This window comes from Salvelinus sp. IW2-2015, linkage group LG32 (assembly GCF_002910315.2).
Source record: "Salvelinus sp. IW2-2015 linkage group LG32, ASM291031v2, whole genome shotgun sequence".
Classification (NCBI taxonomy): Eukaryota; Metazoa; Chordata; class Actinopteri; order Salmoniformes; family Salmonidae; genus Salvelinus; species Salvelinus sp. IW2-2015.
The window spans coordinates 11,291,904-11,312,180 of record NC_036871.1 but is presented as its reverse complement, the minus strand read 5'-3'; the positions used below and the strand labels follow the sequence as shown (position 1 = coordinate 11,312,180).

At 43.2% G+C, this 20,277-nt stretch overlaps 1 protein-coding gene across 1 annotated transcript in view; it reads left to right on the top strand.

Moving 5' to 3' along the window:
- Nucleotides 1-13,297, top strand: part of LOC111956859 (calsyntenin-2) — a 299,496-nt gene extending 286,199 nt beyond the window's left edge. The window contains exons 11-17 of the mRNA XM_023977530.2: nucleotides 1,188-1,336; nucleotides 8,118-8,329; nucleotides 8,450-8,617; nucleotides 8,824-8,969; nucleotides 9,251-9,371; nucleotides 9,899-10,086; nucleotides 10,386-13,297. Coding sequence (XP_023833298.1) covers nucleotides 1,188-1,336; nucleotides 8,118-8,329; nucleotides 8,450-8,617; nucleotides 8,824-8,969; nucleotides 9,251-9,371; nucleotides 9,899-10,086; nucleotides 10,386-10,583 — 1,182 coding nt within the window. The 3' untranslated portion in view covers nucleotides 10,584-13,297. The remainder of the gene's footprint in view (nucleotides 1-1,187; nucleotides 1,337-8,117; nucleotides 8,330-8,449; nucleotides 8,618-8,823; nucleotides 8,970-9,250; nucleotides 9,372-9,898; nucleotides 10,087-10,385) is intronic.
- The last annotated feature ends 6,980 nt before the right edge of the window (nucleotides 13,298-20,277 follow it).

The following is a 20,277-nucleotide window of genomic DNA, read 5'->3' as shown; positions in this document are numbered from 1 at the left end:
ATTACATTTGCATTGACGTCAGAGTGATTAGAGGGACAAGAGTGCTGAGGACCAGGCAGTTAGCACGTTCGGTAGGCTACTAACGACAATCAGCAGCATCAGAGCTTGGTTACCGTGACTAAGTGGTCACGTGGAATTTGACTGCCGTCATGACCGCCGGTGTGATAATAATACGGTCACTGTAACAGCCCTAGGAGCAACACCGGCTCAGCCTCGAAGCAGTAGGCCACACGAGCTCACAGAACAGGACCGCCGAGGGCTGAAGTGCATAGCACGTTGCAACATTCACTAAAGAGTTCCAAACTGCCTATGGAAGCAACAACAGGACAATAACTGTTCGTCTGGAGCTTCATGAAATGGGTTTCCATGGCCGAGCAGCTGCACACAAGCCTAAGATCACCATGCGCAATGCCAAGCGTGGGCTGGAGGGGGGTAAAGCTCGGCACCATTGGACTCTGGAGCAGTGAAATTCGTTCTCTGGAGTGATGAATCACACTTCACCATCTGGCAGTCCAACGGACAAATCTGGGTTTGGCAGATGCCAGGAGAACGCTATCTGTCCGAATGCATATTGCGAAGTGTAAAGTTTGGTGGAGGAGGAATTATGGTCTGGAGCTGTTTTTCATGCTTCGGTCTAGGCCCCTTAGTTCCAGTGAAGCGAAATCTTAACACTACAGCATACAATGACATTCTAGCTGATTCTGTGCTTTCAACTTTGTGGCAACAGTTTGGGGAAGGCACTTTCCTGTTTCAGCATGACAATGCCCCCGAGCACGAAGCGAGGTCCATACAGAAATGGTTTGTCAAGATCGGTATGGAAGAACTTGACTGGCCTGCACAGAACCATGACCTCAACCCCATCGAACACCTTTGGGATGAATTGGAACGCCGACTGTGAACCAGGCCTAATCGCCCAACATCAGTGCCCGACATGACTAATGCTCTTGTGGCTGAATGGAAGCAAGTCCCCGCAGCAATATTCCAACATCTAGTGGAAAGCCTTCCCGGAACAGTGCAGGCTGTTATAGCAGCAAAGGGGGGACCAACTTCATATTAATGACCATGATTTTGGATTTAAATGTTCGACGAGCAGGTGTCCACATATTTGGTCACGTATTGTGTGTTTGAAACACTCAGACACTTACCCTCTTGTATCAGTTGATTCATGTGTTCTTCTGTGTGTGCAGTTTCACTTTAACCCGGCCCAGTCGGTGCTGGTGATTGAGGGAGAGGACCTGGAGAGTGTCAACACAGCCATGGGCAAGGTCTCCTACATCAACTCACGCCAGTTCCCCACAGCAGGCCTCAGACGGCTACACATCACCACCACCGTACAGTGAGTATGGAATCCAACAATGTGTATGCGGGCGCACACACGCGCACACACTTAATCTGTCTCACACACACACACACACATGTTCACACTCTTCAACCTCTCTCTCTCTCTGTCTCTCTCGGTCTAGGCTACAGAAACATTTATTGCACCCAACCATACATTTAAACCCCTTTGAAATATAGGACCGCAAGGTCACGGAGACACATGCAAGTATCATTTGTGTAAAGGCTCCGTAGAGGAGGAAGGGGAGGACCATCCTCCTCAGTGAATTTCATAAAAAATAAAAATGGTGGAACATTCAAAAAGTTATCATTTTTTAAGGCGGCACAACCAGTAATTGAGTATAAGGGGGCAGTTACTTTTTCACACAGAGGAATTGTTAATTTGGGTAATTAAATAAATGAAATAAGTATACATTTTTTGTGTTCTTTGTAAACTCAGGTTCCCTTTATCTAATATTAGGTTTTGGCTAAAGATCGGATAACATTCAGTATCAAACATATGCAAAATTTGAGAAAATCAGAAAGTGGGCTGTCAGAGCTCTTGCAGCATGAACTGACATGGTGTCCACCCAATTAAAGGACCAGAGAATGAATCTAGTACTGAAAGCATAAGCTACAGCTAGCTAGCACTGCAGTGCATAAAATGTGGTGATTAGGTGACACTACAGTAGGTGAATAGATTTGAACTTGAATTTAATTTCTTCAAAAATTAAGGAGAAGCAAGAGAGGGAGAGAGAGAGAGCTAGCTATATATTTTTTTCGCTTTCACTTGAAGGTGCATTATATAAAACATTTCAGTTTGTGACAAAACAAGCAAGTATAGTGTGGAGAATCATTGTACCATCTAAACTGCTGTGAAATATATTTTCCATAACCAAAAATATTGTGTTGTCAACTGTTTGGAGCTGGTGTACAAAACCGAAAGTAAAAGACGCAAAAACGAAACGTAAGAACGAGAAGCATAGAAATAGCGCACATAGAACAGATCTAACACTACCTAAACTTGCTTTCAATGATAATGACAGATCTATAACACATACTTCTATGTGAGCTTGGTCAGGTCGCCCAAAAAGTTAAATATTGCATCTAGTTTAGCTTACTCAAACACCTGGCTCAAACAGAGAGGGATGCTATGTTAGATAGCTGGCTATGGCTATCCAACACTGGAAATCTTCCAAGTAAAGGTAAGCTTTTGGTTTTATTAATTTATTGCCACCGGGGGCCTGACGGTGTAACTGCTTAACTGCTTGCTGTACATTGTACTGCATGATTGTAGCGTGTTTACTAACGCATTAGTTTTAGTTGCTATGTTGACTATGACGTTAGCTATTATGGTGGCAACGATGTAGGCTGTGTGTAGTTAGCGGTTAGTTAGCAGTTAGCGGTTAGTTAGCGGTTAGTTAGCAGTTAGCGGTTATGGTATGAAGGTTTGGCTTGGAAAGGTTTTTTCGCCTGGTCAAGGAATAGTGCGTAGATGTGAGAAGAAATTCTACAAAGAGCAAAGAGATCATGCTGTTTGTATATGGCTGCTATGAAAGTGAACTGTGTTTGGGGTGATTAGGGGTGTATTCATTCTGCCGATTCTGTTAAAACGTTTCTTAAAGTAAACTTGAAGCAAAGGGAACTAATTGGGGATAAACATACATTAATTAGTCCAATAGAAACTATTGTTTGCAACTGTTTTCACTGGACTAATGATTACACCTTAGATCAGCTAGATGCAGGCAAGAGTGTGCAAGGCGGTATTGAATGTGTCACTGTCTGTCACCTTGATGACTCAAATTTCTCTCTCGACCTGTGCACCTACATTGTAAACTTTCATTCACTGGCTAGGTTGGGTATAGGGGAAATTCCAGCATCATGTAGTAGCTTAAAACTATCAATGGTTCACACAAACAAAAACATCAGAGGTGAACAAATGCTCTTATCTGTGTGTGTGTGTGTGTGTGTGTGTGTGTGTGTGTGTGTGTGTGTGTGTGTGTGTGTGTACTGTGTACTGACTGTCTCTTATACACATCTAGATGATGGTGTTTGCGCATTCCGAGGCTCTACTTTTTCTCTGTATGTGTCATCAGGGTCAGTGTGTGTGTGTACGTCTGGCGTGGCGTCGATATCAGTGTGTTCCAGGCTGTGTGTGTGCCCGTCGAAGCCTGTGCTCTCTCCGTGTCTGATATGCTAATCAGCGTCGCTTCCCTCTCTTTATCTCTCCCCTCGTTAATGGCTGAGAGGACAGCCGGGTTGCCGTGGCGCCCCGGTTGACTTGGAGCTGTGGTAGCCTGGGCCGACGTGGCAATTGCTGATGATGAGGATATGAATGATGGCCATGAAAGGCAATCTGCTGTGTCAGGGTTCCTCACGTAGAGAGCACTACGAGAAGGAAGGTTGATCATTAGAGGAATATAATGCTGTTAAGAATGACTGGGTGGGTGACTGGCTGGCTCATTTTCTGTCTACCTCATGCTCAATATCCTTCTCTCTCCCGTTACCCTCTCTCTGTGTTTCTCTCCCTCTCCTCTAGTCACCATTTCAAGAACAAAGAATTCGATTGTAATACTTCCTTTTGGTGTGAGGGCACTTGTGTTAGAAAGGAAAACTTAGCATCATACAGTGTTTTTAACAGCTCATGTGTTTGCGCCATTACCTAATGAGAAAGGTAAAGGAAGAGATGGTATGCTGAGATTGAGCAGTCTTATAGGAGTTAATGAAATGTATTGGTAAAGAAATACAGGCCCAATACAAGAGAGGAAGTGAGAGTGGAAGAGAAAGAACAAGGTTGAGCGTGTGATATAATTTTTGTTACCCTTATTTTACCAGGTAAGTTGACTGAGAACACATTCTCATTTTATGGCAACGACCTGGGGAATAGCTACAGGGGAGAGGAGGGGGGGGTGGGGTGAAGGAGCCAATTGGAAGCTATAGGGGAATGAAATTAACTGCTAAACAAAGGTAGGCCCAAATAAGAGAGAGAATGAGAAAGGATGGAGAGAAAAGGTGAAAAAGGTGTGTGTGCGTGTGTGTGTGTGTGCGTGCGTGCGTGCGTGCGTGCGTGCGTGCGTGCGTGCGTGCGTGTGTGTGTGTGTATTCTGTTCACAGCTAAGCAGTATGGGGGGACGGCCAAATCAAATTGGACTTGTGTGGTGGATAGCGGACTCCTGCCACAGGAGCTGTAATAGGTTTAGTCTAACTAACCGCCTCGTATAAAGAGAGATGGCCTGTCCTATTCAGCAGGCACTTTAATGCTCCATACGACAAGAGGCAAAATCACCGACTGCATCCCAAACGACACCTTATTCTCTAGCCTCTTGTCAAAAGTAGTGCACTATGTAGGGAATGTGGTGTAATTTGGGACACAACCCCTTGCTGGTCAGATGGCATTTATTTAGCGAGGGCCTTAGTTTAGTATGGTGCATGCTACTCCTCACAAACTTTGTTCAGCAGTTATACTGATGTTGTTCCGGGGTAATTGTTTGTGGAGTTACAGCCATTTGTGCTAATCAAAAGAAACACACACACACGATTGCAGGTGCACACTGTACGCATGCATGCACACACACTTCCCTATGGGTTTGTTTGGTAGTTACGTAGATCAGCTAATCACACACGACACACACACTTCCTAGCCATACAAATACAGACATCCCATTACAAGCCAGTCTGGTATGTAGTTAAGAAGAACAACGTGTCTTAATACGTGCTTCATTTAGGCCTAGTCTTAATGCAAGGAATTACCATGGGAAAGCAGCTTAAACAGACCACGAATGTGACAAATGTATTTTCGCTAGTAAACCAGAGGCAGCAGACAGTTATCATATAAACAAAAGACCATTCTTAATTACCGCGGGAAAGTAAATGAATTAATAAGTGAGTGAAGAGCACTTTTCACCAACCATTGAAAAGCGTAATTACTCAAGGCGTTAGGTGCCGGCGTTGGCATTAATCCTGAGAGACTTCACTCTGCTCTTCTCAAAGTGTAATGAACCTGGATGATGGCCAGCTTGTTTTACCCAGACTGCCTGGGTGGCAGGACAGCTCCTCGCTCTGGGTAGAAGGTGCCCTGCTCTGGGTAGAAGGTGCCCTTAGGATCTACTGAACAAAAATATAAATGCAACATGCAAGGATTTTAAAGATTTTACTGAGTTAGAGTTTATATAAGGAAATCAGTCGATTTAAATAAATACATTTGGTCCTAATCTATGGACTTCACATGAAATCCCCATGCAGCCCCACGCACTTGCAAGCCAGACCCACCCACTGGAGAGCCAGGCCCAGCCAATCAGAATCATTTCCCCCCACAAAAGGCCTTTATTACAGACAGAAATACTCCTCAGTTTCATCAGCCGTCCGGTTGACTGGTCTCAGACGATCCCGCAGGTGACGAAGCCCGGATGTGGAGGTCCTGGGCTGGCGTGGTTACACGTGTTTTGTGGTTGTGAGGCCGGTTGGACGTACTGCCAAATTCTCTTAAACGACGTTGGAGGCGGCTTATGGTTCATTCAATTCTCTGGCAACAACTCTGATGGACATTCCTGCAGTCAGCATGCTAATTGCACAATTTAAGACACCTATGGCATTGTGTTGTGTGACAAAACTGCACATTTTAGAGTGGCCTTTTATTATCCCCAGCACAAGGTGCACCTGTGTAATGATGATGCTGTTTAATCAGCTTCTTGATATGCCAAACCTATCAGGTGGATGGATTATCTTGAAAAAGGAGAAATGCTCACTAACAGGGATGTAAAAACAATTTTACCCAAAGTTTGAGAGAAATTAGGTTTTTGTGCATATAAAAACTTTCTGTGATCTTTAATTTCAGCTCATGAAACATGGGACCAAGACTTTAAATGTTGCGTTGATATTGTTTGTGCAGTGCATTCGGATAGTATTCAGACCCCTTGACTTTTTCCACATTTTGTTCAATTACAGCCTAATTCTAAAATTGATAAAATTGTTTTTTTTCTTCTTCAATCTACACATAATGACAAAGTAAAACAGGATTTTTGACATTTTTGCAAACATATTATTATTATTTTTTAATAATCACATTTACATAAGTATTCAGACTCTTTACGCTGTACTTTGTTGAAGCCCCTTTAGCAGCGATTACAGACTTCAGTCCTCTTGGGTATGACGCTACAAGCTTGGCACAATTGTATTTGGGGAGTTTCTCCCATTCTCTGCAGATCCTCTCAAGCTCTGTCAGGTTTGAAGGGGAGCATCGCTGCACAGCTATTTTCTGGTCTCTCCAGTGTTGTTTGAACGGGTTCAAGTCCGGGCTCTGGCTGGGCCCCTCAAGGACATTCAGAGACATGAGACATGTACCGAAGCCACTCCTGCGTTGTCTTGGCTGTGTGTTTAGAGTCGTTGTCCTGTTGGAAGGTGAACCTTCTCCCCAGTCTGAGTGCTCTGGAGCAGGTTTTCATCAAGGATCTCTCTGTTCTTTGCTCCGTTCATCTTTCCCTCGATCCTGACTAGTCTCCCAGTCCCTGCTGCTGAAAAACATCCCCACAGCATGATGCTGCCACCACCATGCTTCACTGTATGGATGCTGCCAGATTTCCTCCAGACCTGACGCTTGGCATTCAGGCCAACGAGTAAAATCTTGGTTTCATCACACCAGAGAAACTTGTTTCTCATGGTCTGAGAGTCTGGTTCTCCCATCTCCACAGAGGAACTCTGGAGCTCTGTCAGAGTGACCATCGGGTTATTGGTCACCTGCTTGACCAAGGCTCTTCTTCCCCAATTGCTCAGTTTGGCCGGGTGGCCAACTCTAGGAAGAGTCTTGGTGTTAACTAAAATCTCCCATTTAGAACTCATTGCTTGGTTTTTAGCTCTGACATCATTGTCAACTGTGGGACCTTATATAGACGGGTGTGTGCCTTTCCAAATCATGTCCAATCAATTTAATTTACCACAGGTGGACTCCAATCAAGTTGTATAAACATCTCAAGGATGATCAATGGAAACAGGATGCACCTGAGCTCAATTTTGAGTCTCATGGCAAAGGGTCTGAATAGAACTAGTAGATTGAAAGTTATTTTACTACATTCACAAAGTAATAACTCCTTAAATTTTCTTTGTTTGGGGTTACGCTTCATGTCAACCGTGGGCTTAGAAGGTGTTAAATTGTGTTGATGAGAAAATGTGATAATTAGTGTGTGTTTACATTATATTAGGCCATTTATAGGATAAACAGAGAGAGAGTGTGCCTCCGTGGGTGGGTGCATGTCCAAGCGTGCCTACGTTTGTGTACGTGTGCGTGTGTGTTATCGGAAATGGCCAACTTGGGGCCATCTGTCTGAAAATAGCACCACTCCCCCAAAAAATCTGAAAAGCTGCAGCGTTCTATGCCAACAGAGACAACTTGCGATCACAATTGGACAAACATTGGAAGTCCACTTTCACAGTTGCCTCCGTCACAATCTGTCCCTACATTATGTGTCTCTCATCTCTGAAATGAAAATGAAAAGTGCCCAGTCATTCATTGCTAGGACCAGAAAGAGTATGTAGTCAGTAATTAATAGTGACACACAATGCAATTTATGCCATTTTCAATTCCAATATGATTAGTATCAGATGGCAGTGATGTTCCCCTCGTCTTTCTTACCCGGTTACTCCTTATCTGTAGGCCAATTATTTACAAAAACTGCCCTGGCCAGAACAATTATGAAGAGAAGAAAGTGCTCTTTCTACATTATCTGCGTTCTCTGTTGATCTCCATGTTCTTCTCCTTATCCCTTCTTCTCCACCCTCCCTCTCTCCTGTTGTTTTTGGGTGCTCAGGTGTTTCGGGGAGGACACATGCATCTCCATCCCAGACATAAAGGCAGTAGTAATAGTCCTGCCACCCAGCGAGCCACGGATCACCATCACTGGTTCAGATCGACTCGTCAAGCCTTCCGCCGACCTGCGTGGAGCCACGGGCGTGGCACCGTTCAAGGAGCTGCGCATCACCAGCACTGTAACCAAGRGTGACGGTGTGCCGTTCAGCGCAGGTGGATGAGGGGGCGGTTACCGTGGATACATGTTGATCAGCATGATGTGATCCCAACTAGTCAAGTTGTAAAAGTGTGTGTCTGTGCTGATTTTGTGTGCGTTTGTGTATATGTGTATAGTCTACAGGCCTGGTGTTCTGGAGGCGATGCATAACCTGGATTACTGTGATGTCCTGGTGATCGGAGAGGAGCTCAACCCGGAGCAAGAGAGTCTGGAGATTCACCACAGCTCCCTAATAGGGAAACACCTGGACGCCACAAACTCCACCTCAGGCATCTCCATATATGGTATGCACTTCAATTTATGAAGCATTATTCATATCACACTTTTCATACCTGAACATAAATTCCTTATCGTGTGTCACCTGCTTGGTAATGGTACGAGAAGCTCTTGAAGTTATTAGAGCTGGGCCCAGCGTTGAGCCCTGAGGGACACCATCTATATATGGCTGGGAACACCAGGGACACCTTTGGTAATAATGCATTTTCCCCAGGTGTGGACTCCATGGCCCACTATGAGGAGGCCCTCAGGCAGGTGCGCTATAGGAACTGGCGCCCGGAGACCCTGACTAACAGGAGGTTCAGGCTCACCTGCTCCGAGCTCAACGGCCGCTACACCAGCAACGAGTTCAATCTGGAGGTCAGGAAAGAAGCTTTATCCATCTTTCCTTTTCTATTTCACCCCTTTCCCACTCACACTCTCTATTCTCCCATCTCTACCACTGCCACTCCTCTGTCTTCCTGCCTCTTTCTACACCCCTCTCTCTGTTTCTCTCACCCTTCACCACTCAGTCTCTCTTCTCATTTCTGCACCTTCACTCATCATCCAGACCCATTTACCCTTTATCTCATCGATCTATCTTTCTCTACATCATTGCCATCTCTATAATGACTGATATATGTACTTTGTTCCGCCCTCAGATTAGTGTCCTCCACAATTCAGCACCAGTAGAGCATGTCAATCACATGGCTGTCCAATCCCAGTACATGCGGCCTGTGCATCATCCACTGATTGTGCACACTCTCAATTCCCACATCTCAGGTAAGGCAACCAGAAGTGTTCACCCACATAGACACACAAATGTACACACGCACCCCCACACACGGTGAGCACATGTCCCTGCTACTATCAGAGGCTTGAGAGTGTGTTTTGTTGAACTGGAGAGGGATCCAGATTAGGCTACGCCAGGGATCCTTTCTTGAGCGGATGGTCAGGGGGCCGGAACATAATTATAAATCATTTTTAGGCTGCAAATTGACTGCAAGAAGCCCAAACAGATGCATGGGAATACTGTGGAACAGATTTCTCAAATTAAAATAACTTTTCTTTGAAAAGTTGGGTGGGGGCAAATCAAATCACCCATGGGTCTAATTTGGCCTGCGGCCCGCCAGTTGGGGAACCCCGGGCTACGCATTCAGATCACACACACACACACACACACACACACACACACACACACACACACACACACACACACACACACACAGGACTGAGTGATCTCCCAAAGGTAGGGAGGACACAGCACATTTCTTGTAATTCAGGTGAATTTAAACATTTCTCCCCCACAGGCACCCCTCCAGCTGCCACGGTGGTGATAGTGATCTGTATCGCCGCCCTGGTGGTCATAGTGGTGCTGGGAATCTACAGGCTCCACAGTACCCACCAGGACGGCTCCAAGAGGGAGGAGGACGGGGCCAAGGACCCAAAGACGGACTGGGACGACTCCACCCTCACCATCACAGTCAACCCTATGGAGGTGAGAGAACATTATACAAAGGATGTCCCAAAGAAGGCACTGCAAACTATATCAACTCGATGGCACTTGAAATGATTGAATATGTCTAGGTGTAGTTGAATGGCTAGGAGTTGATTTGTGGTTGAGGTTTTATTACATGCATTACATTGACTCTGTTTGGGTATTAGATTTAGGTTTTGGGTTTTGTAGCAAGGCCAGGCATCACCTACAGGGATGTTTTCTGATCAATAGCTTTGAAGTGTCTTCTACAGTAATTCAGTGTTTCACTTTATCCTGTCCTGCACATCGGAGGGCCTCAGGCGGTGGAGGAGGTGGTAAGAGACGAAGAGGAAGATGATGATGAAGAAGAAGAGGACGATGAGCAGGCAGCCGACATGAGTGCAGAGTCAGGCGACAGTGATGAAACAGAGGAGGAAGAGGAGGAGGATGAGAGGGAAGTGAAGGAGGGAAAGCAGAAGAGCAAGCTGGAATGGGATAGCTCCTCGATAACGTATTGATCTGTCACACATGAACACACACCTACATATTATACAGAATCTGCAGTCACAATCATTTGTGAAAACGGCACATTTTTTTAATGAAATGTTGCTCTCTTCTGGTTAAACTAAGGCATTACAACCAAAAAGGTTGACTAGCCATAAGCAATTGTCCACTTCTCTTGCCAGTGGAGCTGATTTCTCCCATTTTGGTGTAACTACTTAATCCTATTTAAGACTGCCATTGACAATAGGCCCAATTGAAAATTTGCACAAGCACATTTCCACCTTATATCCAATGGCTTGTTCATCTGTGTTGAATTATTTCTGGGATTGGACACCACATTTTCCCCGTTATCTATCTCAATTGCTCAGTTACTAATACAAAAAGATCTTGGAAAATTGTTCATTGTAAATTGTATGTCCGCTCTTTAGCATTAATACAAATTGCTGAATTTTTTTGCAATTTAATACTGTACTTTAAAGTATTTTTTTTGCATTCGATTATGAGATTATATTTTATTCATTTTAAATCTTGGAAATGTTTATTTTACGTCTTCTGAAAGACAGACTAACAAATTGTCATTAACAGAGGTATAAGAGAGGATGTATTTACAAAACAAATTTTGAACATTTTGATAGATTCTCCTTTTTTTCTGTCTGCCTGGGTCTTTTTCTTGAACATATGAAAAAGAGAGAAAAGTTCCTGTATGTTTTTATAAATCCCTCGTGACGTGTATATAGCTGGTAGCATAGCTGAACTATAATTCACCTTGTCTACCACCTACCTTTCCTCAAACTGTATGTCCAAATTTGCTTGCATCAGGGTCATTTTGAGTAGTCAAGTTGCCCCCTGACCACATATTTAGAATCAAATGACCTTCCATCAATCCTAACTTTAAACATTTGGAGGGAAAATGGACAACTGACCCTAGATTAGTGCTTGAGGGTGACTTTAGCGCTCATGGTCATTTCTATCTCTGTGTTTGCTGTTGACTTGTGTCCCTGCGTGTGTCCACCTACTTCTGAGGCTGAGATGAGGGTATGAGAGTAGACACTTAAAGGGATAGTTCACCCAATAATCAGACTTTCATACATGAAAAATGATCTCAAATCCATGCCATATGTTGTTTAAATCACGCAATATGCACATGTAAGTGTCTGACAAACAAATGTTGGGGTAAACTCCCTTTAGTCACCACCAGAGGGGAACATCAGTCAAAATTTCTATTATTGGCTTGACAGGTTAACATTTTCAGCCTGGGCACAGAGACAACTTGTCACATTGGGCGCGTTCGAGCGGATCACTTTTGTCAAGTCGGTGCGTTGGTCACTGCCTTTCAAAGTGTGTTGCATTATGAGAATAAAAATGGTCAGACTTGCGCCTACACTTCGCCTGCATTAACTTTACAAAAATCATGTGATCAAAAGGTAATGAAGTTTAGACTGCAGTCGACTGCAAGTTTCTGCAGTTGCTCTTCACCAACTTCATCCTGCAGCCGTCGCCTGCATTGTGGGAGGCTCTATTGTCAACCAATCATTAGGGTGTTTTTGTTTAACCCACGAGAAAGTCACTCAAACAAGATATATACAAATGAGTGCGATATTTTAGGCTCTCTCTCACTAATTGATTGTAGCCTACAATGTACACACATATGATTTCAGTTTGAGTGATATGGGGGTTGGAGATGTTTATTTTGACATTATGAAGAAAAACTTTTATTAACAATGGCATCACTGTCATGTTAATCTGAGCTTTGCTGTTTGAAAACTACATTAGTGTCCGACTTTCGGCTGTCGCAGTTTCTCCTCCCACGACTTCAGTCCTCGACTTTAGTCTACAGTCGGTTGCTTTAGCCTTACCACTCAAACACGCCCATTCTCTTTGGTCACATCTCAATGGGTTAAAGTGGCTTCCTCTCCTTGTTTTCTTTCCTTCACCTGCCATCAAAAACACAGGTAAGGTGAAAGCAAACTGGTGGGTGCCATTGCCTACCAGAATTCTGCTTCCACCTGCCCATTTCATGTCCAGACAGATTAAGGAAAGGAGTCAAAGAGACTAAGTATTGAGATACACCCCTTATGTTTTTCTATGACAGGCCACCTCTGTCAGAAATCCCACTGTAAAAAAACTGAAACTATTGATCCTCTCGCTCCTTCTCTGGTCGCCTATAACATGTCTGCTCTAGCTGAATCTAGCCAACTTCTTGTTTCTGACCCCTTGTATTTCCCAGAATGCCACTCTAAACACTGCATCCGTTACATGTTTATGTCTGTAGCAGTGGTTAGAACTCTTCCCCCTGTCAGCCTTAATGCCTGTGGTTGTAATGTTATCATTGTGAGACGCGTCTACCATTGCCTTGTTTCACCCCATCTTTATACCATGGGATAATCTCAATTGCACACTCCTCACATCCTCTGTCCTCGCCTCCTTCTTAAAACCCATTGGATGAGAAAGCCAGAGGTCCTGCCCCTCTGACCTTCTCCTCCAATGGGTTTTGAGGAGGTGACTAGCGAGAACGTGAGAAGTAGGAAATTGAAATTCTCACCATGTGTGTCATAGAGGAGTACAAATCAACTGTTTTGCATATAAACCCTTTAAAAACAGTTCAAGACAGTTATTTTATATATGATTATTTTTGTTTTGTTTTGTAAATGTTTGGGGTTTCTTTCTCTTTGGTGGTAATGGCAGCACTTTCTGTACATTGACCAATAAAGACTTGTTTTAGAATCTACGACAAGTGTCTCTTCTCTTTATGTGTGTGAGGACAAGAATGTGTGATGTCCTGTCTGACTGCCTCATAGCCCTAGAACTGTATAGGGAATTTGATAGGCTGCATTTTACATTAGGTTTGAGTAAATTGAGAGTGAGTGACTGTGAATACAAATAAAAACAAGTACAATAGGCCTAAAAGCAAGATAACTATTGTTTAGTATGTGGGACCATAACTGCACTTGATGGGCCACCTAAAATAATTGGCAGCGCTGGCAAAACACATTTTATGAGGATAGGATTCATTCATCTTTGAACAACAATTATAGAACGCTTTGAGAGTGGATATTAGGTCTACTTCTTCCTGCATGAGTCCATAAAATTTCCTTGCAAAGGTCAACGTTCTCCATCACCAATATGACTCCGCCAAAGCCCCGTTTATACCTCATTCTAACATGAGTCTTTTGTCGTGATCCGGGTCCACATTCTGATTGTGCCCACATTTTTAGACAGGTGTAGACGATTGAAAGACGCATTGTGATCAGATCTTCCTGACCACCCCCGGAGGTAGTCAGAGACCCATGGTATCTGGATATCAATCAAGTGTAAACAGATCTGGATGGTCAAACCATTTCAATCATAATTATATCAGTCTCTAAAATCATTGACGGGAACACAATTGACTTGTGGCATCAATAATAGTCTTAAAATAAATAAATATGATTACAATGTGAACACTGTACGGATAAAGATGCATTTTTCTTTCATGTCTAGATGCAATGGCTACAATGCGTGCACAATCAGAATGTGGATAAAATCCGTACAAAGGGTGCATGTTAGCACCAGGTATAAATGACGCTCATGACAGTGTTTTTTTTTACGTCACTAGTGTAACAGTTTAACTTTATGGCGTTCCCTCGCCCTGACCCGGGCGCGAACCAGGGACCCTCTGCACACATCATCAACAACAGTCACCCACGAAGCGTCGTTACCCATCACTCCACGGCCCTTGCAGAGCAAGGGGAACCACTACTTCAAGGTCTCAGAGCAAGTGGCGTCACCGATTGAAAGGCCATTAGCGCGCACCACCGCTAACTAGCTAGCCATTTCACATCCGTTACACTCACCTCCCTTTCGACCTCCTCCTTTTTCCGCAGCAATCAGTGATCCGGGTCAAGAGCATCAATGTAACAGTATAACTTTAGTCCGTCCCCTCGCCCAGGGCGCGAACCAGGGACCCTCTGCACACATAAACAACAGTCACCCACGAAGCATCGTTACCCATCGCTCCACAAAAGCCGCGGCTCTTGCAGAGCAAGGGGAACCACTACTTCAAGGTCTCAGAGCAAGTGGCGTCACCGATTGAAAGGCCATTAGCGCGCACCACCGCTAACTAGCTAGCCATTTCACATCCGTTACACTAGCCCCGTTTATACCTGGTGCTAACATGCTTCTGTTGTCCTGCTCTTGTCCACATTTTGATTGTTCCCACATTTGTCGACAGGTGTAGACAGTCAAAAGGCGCATTGTGATGGGCGGCAGGTAGCCTAGCGGTTAAGAGCGTTGGGCCAGTAACTCCGTTGCATTATTGATATAAATGATAATGGGATTGGGGAGAGAAAAAAACATGGGATATTTATATATGGGCACCATTCTGCATGGAGAGCTCCCAGCTCTGTTTTGTAAGCCGTGCACTCATGATACACTCTTCTCTATTCAGTTGTGGGGGTTGGACACGTGCACTGTTGTATGAGACAGTATAGTTTCAGTAGTCGGGTCTCTCTCTTCCTCTCTGTCCCTCTTCCCTCTCCCACAGGCTGTACGTGAATTTCATGTTTGGGGAAGCTAATTTTTACCTTAAAATTCACCTTTAGAATAAAGCATTCCATGCATCTATCATCGCATTTTCAGACTTATGTAAGATAGCCTACTATTCATAATGTGATAAGTAGATTGGATAGACATAATTTAGGCTGATAATATAACTGAAAAACAGCCCGCAAAAAAGACTGCAGTTTTCAATGCATGGCAGAGCGCATAGGCACGTAGAGTAGGCCTAGGCTATAGACGTCATCAGATAAGTTTCTTCTTTCTTTTTTGTGTCTATAAACACATTTCATGCAATTCTACTACACTTGATGACTGGAGACAAAAATGACAGGGTAGTATAGTACTATAGGCTACTGTTGACACTGACAGAAACAGAACAATAAAAACGACCTCGTCTGCAACCATCGAATGGTCCTGAAGCAGTTTATTTTTAGTGCTCAGTTTTATTAGCCACAATCTGGCGTTTACTAATTTAGTTACAGCACCCATCTCACTTTCTCTCTCTCTCCCACACAAACCCCTTGTAGCAAGCCTACAAAGAAATGTCTACGCTGTTAACAACAGGCTTTTTTGCAGTCTTTTTTTGTTGTTGCAAACAGCCATGAGTTAAATTAACTTGGGCAGCAGTGATACTGTTACCGAAACTTGTCCTATGCTTAGGCTGCTCATCCCATTAGGAATTTGATTTGATTGTTAGTCTGCATAAATGCATGTAATGCTTTATTATTCAGAACCCCCTACTCAAAACAACTTCCCTGCAGCTATGTCCCTCGCTGTATGCAAATGAATCCAACCGGCCATACGGACCTCCCCTGATGACACAATCTGTATAAATTGACGTGTGTACAAAATACAGCTATTGCACAGTGTAAATAAAATGACACCCCCCGAACGCACACAGTAAAAACAGAAACAGATTAGGTTACAGAATAGGCTACAATGTGCATCTCCGAATGGTGCAAAGCATTATTCAGACAGGTCTGTACAAGGTTGTTCTAAATGCATGGAGATTTGCATATGTTGTTTTAAACTGTATTATTGTCATCTTGAATTGTTAATAACCTTTAGTACAGGCTTTAACAGTGCCGAAAGGGGGAAAAAAGTCACATGCTTGGAGAAGTTTCCTCCAAATCATTGGTCAGTGATAATTTGCTAGCTGAACCTCAATATGATAAGGGACCGGTCGAAATGTACACAATTGTTACCCGGAGGGAAATGGGAGAGGGTCATGCTTTTTTTTTTTTTTTTCAGTTAGAGGGAGGGTCATGCAATTTGTAATCAATGAAATGCCATATTGCTCAGTTTTTGAGAATTAGTTGCTTCTTATATTTTGATGTGTGCCCGATGCTGCCCCAGATTCTTTGCTGGGCGCGCAATATCAAGTGTGCCTACTGTCGTCTCAATGAAATAATCCATAGGCCTAGGCTATACGAAGAGCGTGCACAAGTTTTTGCGTTGCTGTGGTGGTGTATATAAAACTAGGCTACACTGCATTATACAGTGGCAAGAAAAAGTATGTGAACCCTTTGGAATTACCTGGATTTCTGCATAAATTGGTCCTAACATTTGATCTGGTCTTCTAAGTCACAACAATAGACAAACACAGCCTGCTTAAACTAATAACAAACAATTTTACGTTTTCATGTCTTTATTAAACACACCGTGTAAACATTCACAGTGTAGGGTAGAAAAAGTATATGACCCTGTGCATTTAATAACAGGTTGACCCTCCTTTGGCAGTAATAAACTCAACCAAACATTGTCTGTAGTTGCGGATCAGACCTGTAGTTGCAGATCAAAATTCCTCCTGACAAAGGTCAGGAGGAATTTTGGACCATTCATCTTTACAAAACCGTTTCAGTTTAGCAATATTCTGAGGATGTCTGTTGTGAACCGCTCTCGAGGTCATGCCACAGCATTTTAAAATCGGGTTGAGGTCAGGACTCAACTGGGCTACTCTAGAAGGCGTATTTTCTTCTGTTGAAGCAATTCTGTTGTTGATTTACTTCTGTGTTTTGGGTCGTTGTCCTGTTGCATCATCTAACTTCTGTTGAGCTTCAATTGGCGGACAAATAGCCTTACATTCTCCTGCAAAATGTCTTGATGAACTTGGGAATTCATTTTTCCGTCGATGATAGCGAGCTGTCCAGGCCCTGAGGCAGCAAAGTAGCCCCAAACCATGATGCCCCGTCTCCACCATACTTTACAGTTGGGATGAGGTTTTGATGTTGGTGTGCTGTGCCTTTTTTTCTCCACACATAGTGTTGTGTGTTCTTTTCTAACAACTCAACTCTAGATTCATCTGTCCACAGAATATTTTGCCAGAAGCGCTGTTGAAAATCCAGGTGCTCTTTGGCAAACTTCAGACATGCAGCAATGTTTTTTTGGACAGCAGTGGCTTCTTCTGTGGTGTCCTCTCATGACCACCATTCTTGTTTAGTGTATGTCACGTAGAGTAGGCCAGAAGGCTAAACTGAAAAACCTAACCTCTATCAAATAAAAAGTAAAAAAAAGTACTTCTGTGCAAGGGTGTTTATTTATATAGTGAATCCGGAAGAAAAACAGTACTGCCTTCCAAAGTATACATTATGGGGACAGCTTAAAACCAATCAACAGCTCAATCCAAAATGGTCCCCCCCCTTTGAAATTAAAGAGGCTCCTTTTGTAGGGGAAGCCCCTCCCATCAGAACATACCCAGCACTAATTAATTAAGCAATTATCTTCATCAAAGCCTACATTTTCCACTCAACCGATTTTCTCCGGGTATCCTTCATTATAAATAACTATGTTTGTTCTATTTATAAAAATGCATAAAAGCAGCAATCGATAAAAAGTGCAAAGGAGCTTGTATGTAAAACAAATGGCTTTATAAAGGAATCTGGTGTAAATCTAAAAGTAGCCTAAAGAGTATTTTGTATTGAAGCCTACATTATATCTGACAGTGGCCTCGCTAATGCTTACATAAAGTTATGCGCCTTTACGAATCCGTTTGGACATCTTCTGCACTTTATTGATAGCTGTGAAAATCAAAGGTCAAAGATTCACAGAATATGATATGTTTTATCGAAGAGGATGCCATTATGTATTATTTTCATATCTGTATGACAACTGAAATAGACGATTCACCACCTGCTCACCGTTCATTCTGGCTAGATCTAAAGGTAGGCTACAAGTGGAAAATTAGGCCTATACACATTATACCTTGCCATACACTTCATGAACTGACTTCTTCTGCTGTGACTTCATCATAGTCTGTCCCATGCATCCCCAATACATTTGTAGTTCAACATAATTACAATCAGAATGTGGACAAGATCAGGACAAAGGACACGTTAGAACCAGGTAGGCTATAAACGGTGCTAGTGATGGAGTCGCAGCAGAAGAGCGAAGTGCATGACAAGGTATGTGTAGGCCTAATTTGCATGACAAGTGTATGGCAAGGTATGTGTAGGCCTAATTTTCCACCTGTTGCCTACCTTTAGAGCCCGAATGAACGGTGTGGTGAATAGTCTATTTCAGTTTCTATATCAGATATTTAAAAAATACATCATACAATCCTTTTCGATGTTATTATATTACGTTCTGTGAATCTTTGGGCATTTTCGGGCTAGCAATGAAGTACATATGTCCAAACTGATGCGTAAAAATGCATAGCTTTCTGTAAGCATGAGCGAGGCCACTGTCCAATAATGTAGGCTTCAATACAAAGGACTCGAGGCTACTTTTAGATTTACACTTTACTCGTTTATAAATCCATTTGCTTTACAAGCCTGCTCCTTGGCATGTTTGAACGATTGCCGCTTTTATCCATGCTTTTTTACAATGACTACGCGTCTTGCTATGTATTTTTTCATATTGAGGTTCCGTTAGCGAATTATCGCTGATCAATGATTTGGAGAAAAGTAAACCACGGTCGTTCTTCCAGCATGTCGCTTTTTTCCCCTTTTGGTAGCCTACTGTTTCGTTCTATAGTAAAGCCGTTTAATAGCAACACAAAATTACAATAATATAAAGACAACGTATGTAAACATCCATGCATAAAGAACAACCCTGTCCAGACCTGTTTTGATAATGCGTTGCGCCATTCAGAGATACACTTTGTAGCCTACTCTGTAACTTAATCTGTTTGTTTTCACTGTGTGTATTAGGGGCTAAGTGTAATTTGTATTAATATTGTTAAATAATTGTATTTTGTACACATCCAGATACTCAGCTCGTTGTGTGGTGACTTTTTTAGGAATGGGAGAGGTACTCTGAATATTTTTTTGTACAGTTGTGGACAGGTCGAGGTTATCGGAACAGTAGCCTATTAAGCACAGTCTTAAATCGTTGGATAACAAAAGTAGGTCGTAATGAGAGTATAAAACTATTGACTATAAAAGTGTGCTGTCAATTTATATAGATTGTATCATAATTGGAGGTCCAAGGCAGGTTGGATTCATTTGCACATGATCACACAGTCGCCCAGAACAGCTGGTGCTCTCATGCATGCTTCAGTGCTGCTTCCCTTGAAGTGAGCATAAAAGGCATTTAGACCATCTGGTATGCACAAGTCACTGGGTAGCTCACGGCTGGGTTTCCCTTTGTAGTCCGTAATAGTTTGCAAGCCCTGCCACATGTAGGGCTCCAGAGTGGCGCAGCGGTCTAAGGCATTGCATCTCAGCGCTAGAGGCGTCACTACAGACCCTGGTTCTATTCCAGGCTGTATCACAACCGGCCGTGATTGGGAGTCCCATAGGGCGGCACACAATTGGCCCAGCATCGTCCGGGTTTGGCCGGCGTAGGCCATAATTGTAAATAAGAATTTGTTCTTAACTGACTTGCCTAGTTAAATAAAGGTTAAATAAAGCATTTTTTTTTAAACATCCAACAAACCTCAGAGCTGGTGTAGTAGGATTCAATCTTAGTCCTGTATTGACGCTTTGCCTGTTTGATGGTTTGTCTGAGCGCAAAGCGGGATTTCTTATAAGAGTCCGGATTAGTGTTACACTCCTTGAAACTCCAGCTCGGTACAGATGTTGCCTGTAATCCATGGCTTCTGGTTGGGGTATGTATGTACAGTCACTGTGGGGACGACGTCGTCGATGCACTTATTGATGAAGCCGCTGACTGAGGTTGTGTACTCCTCAATACCATTGGATGATTCCCGGAACATATTCCAGTCTGTGCTAG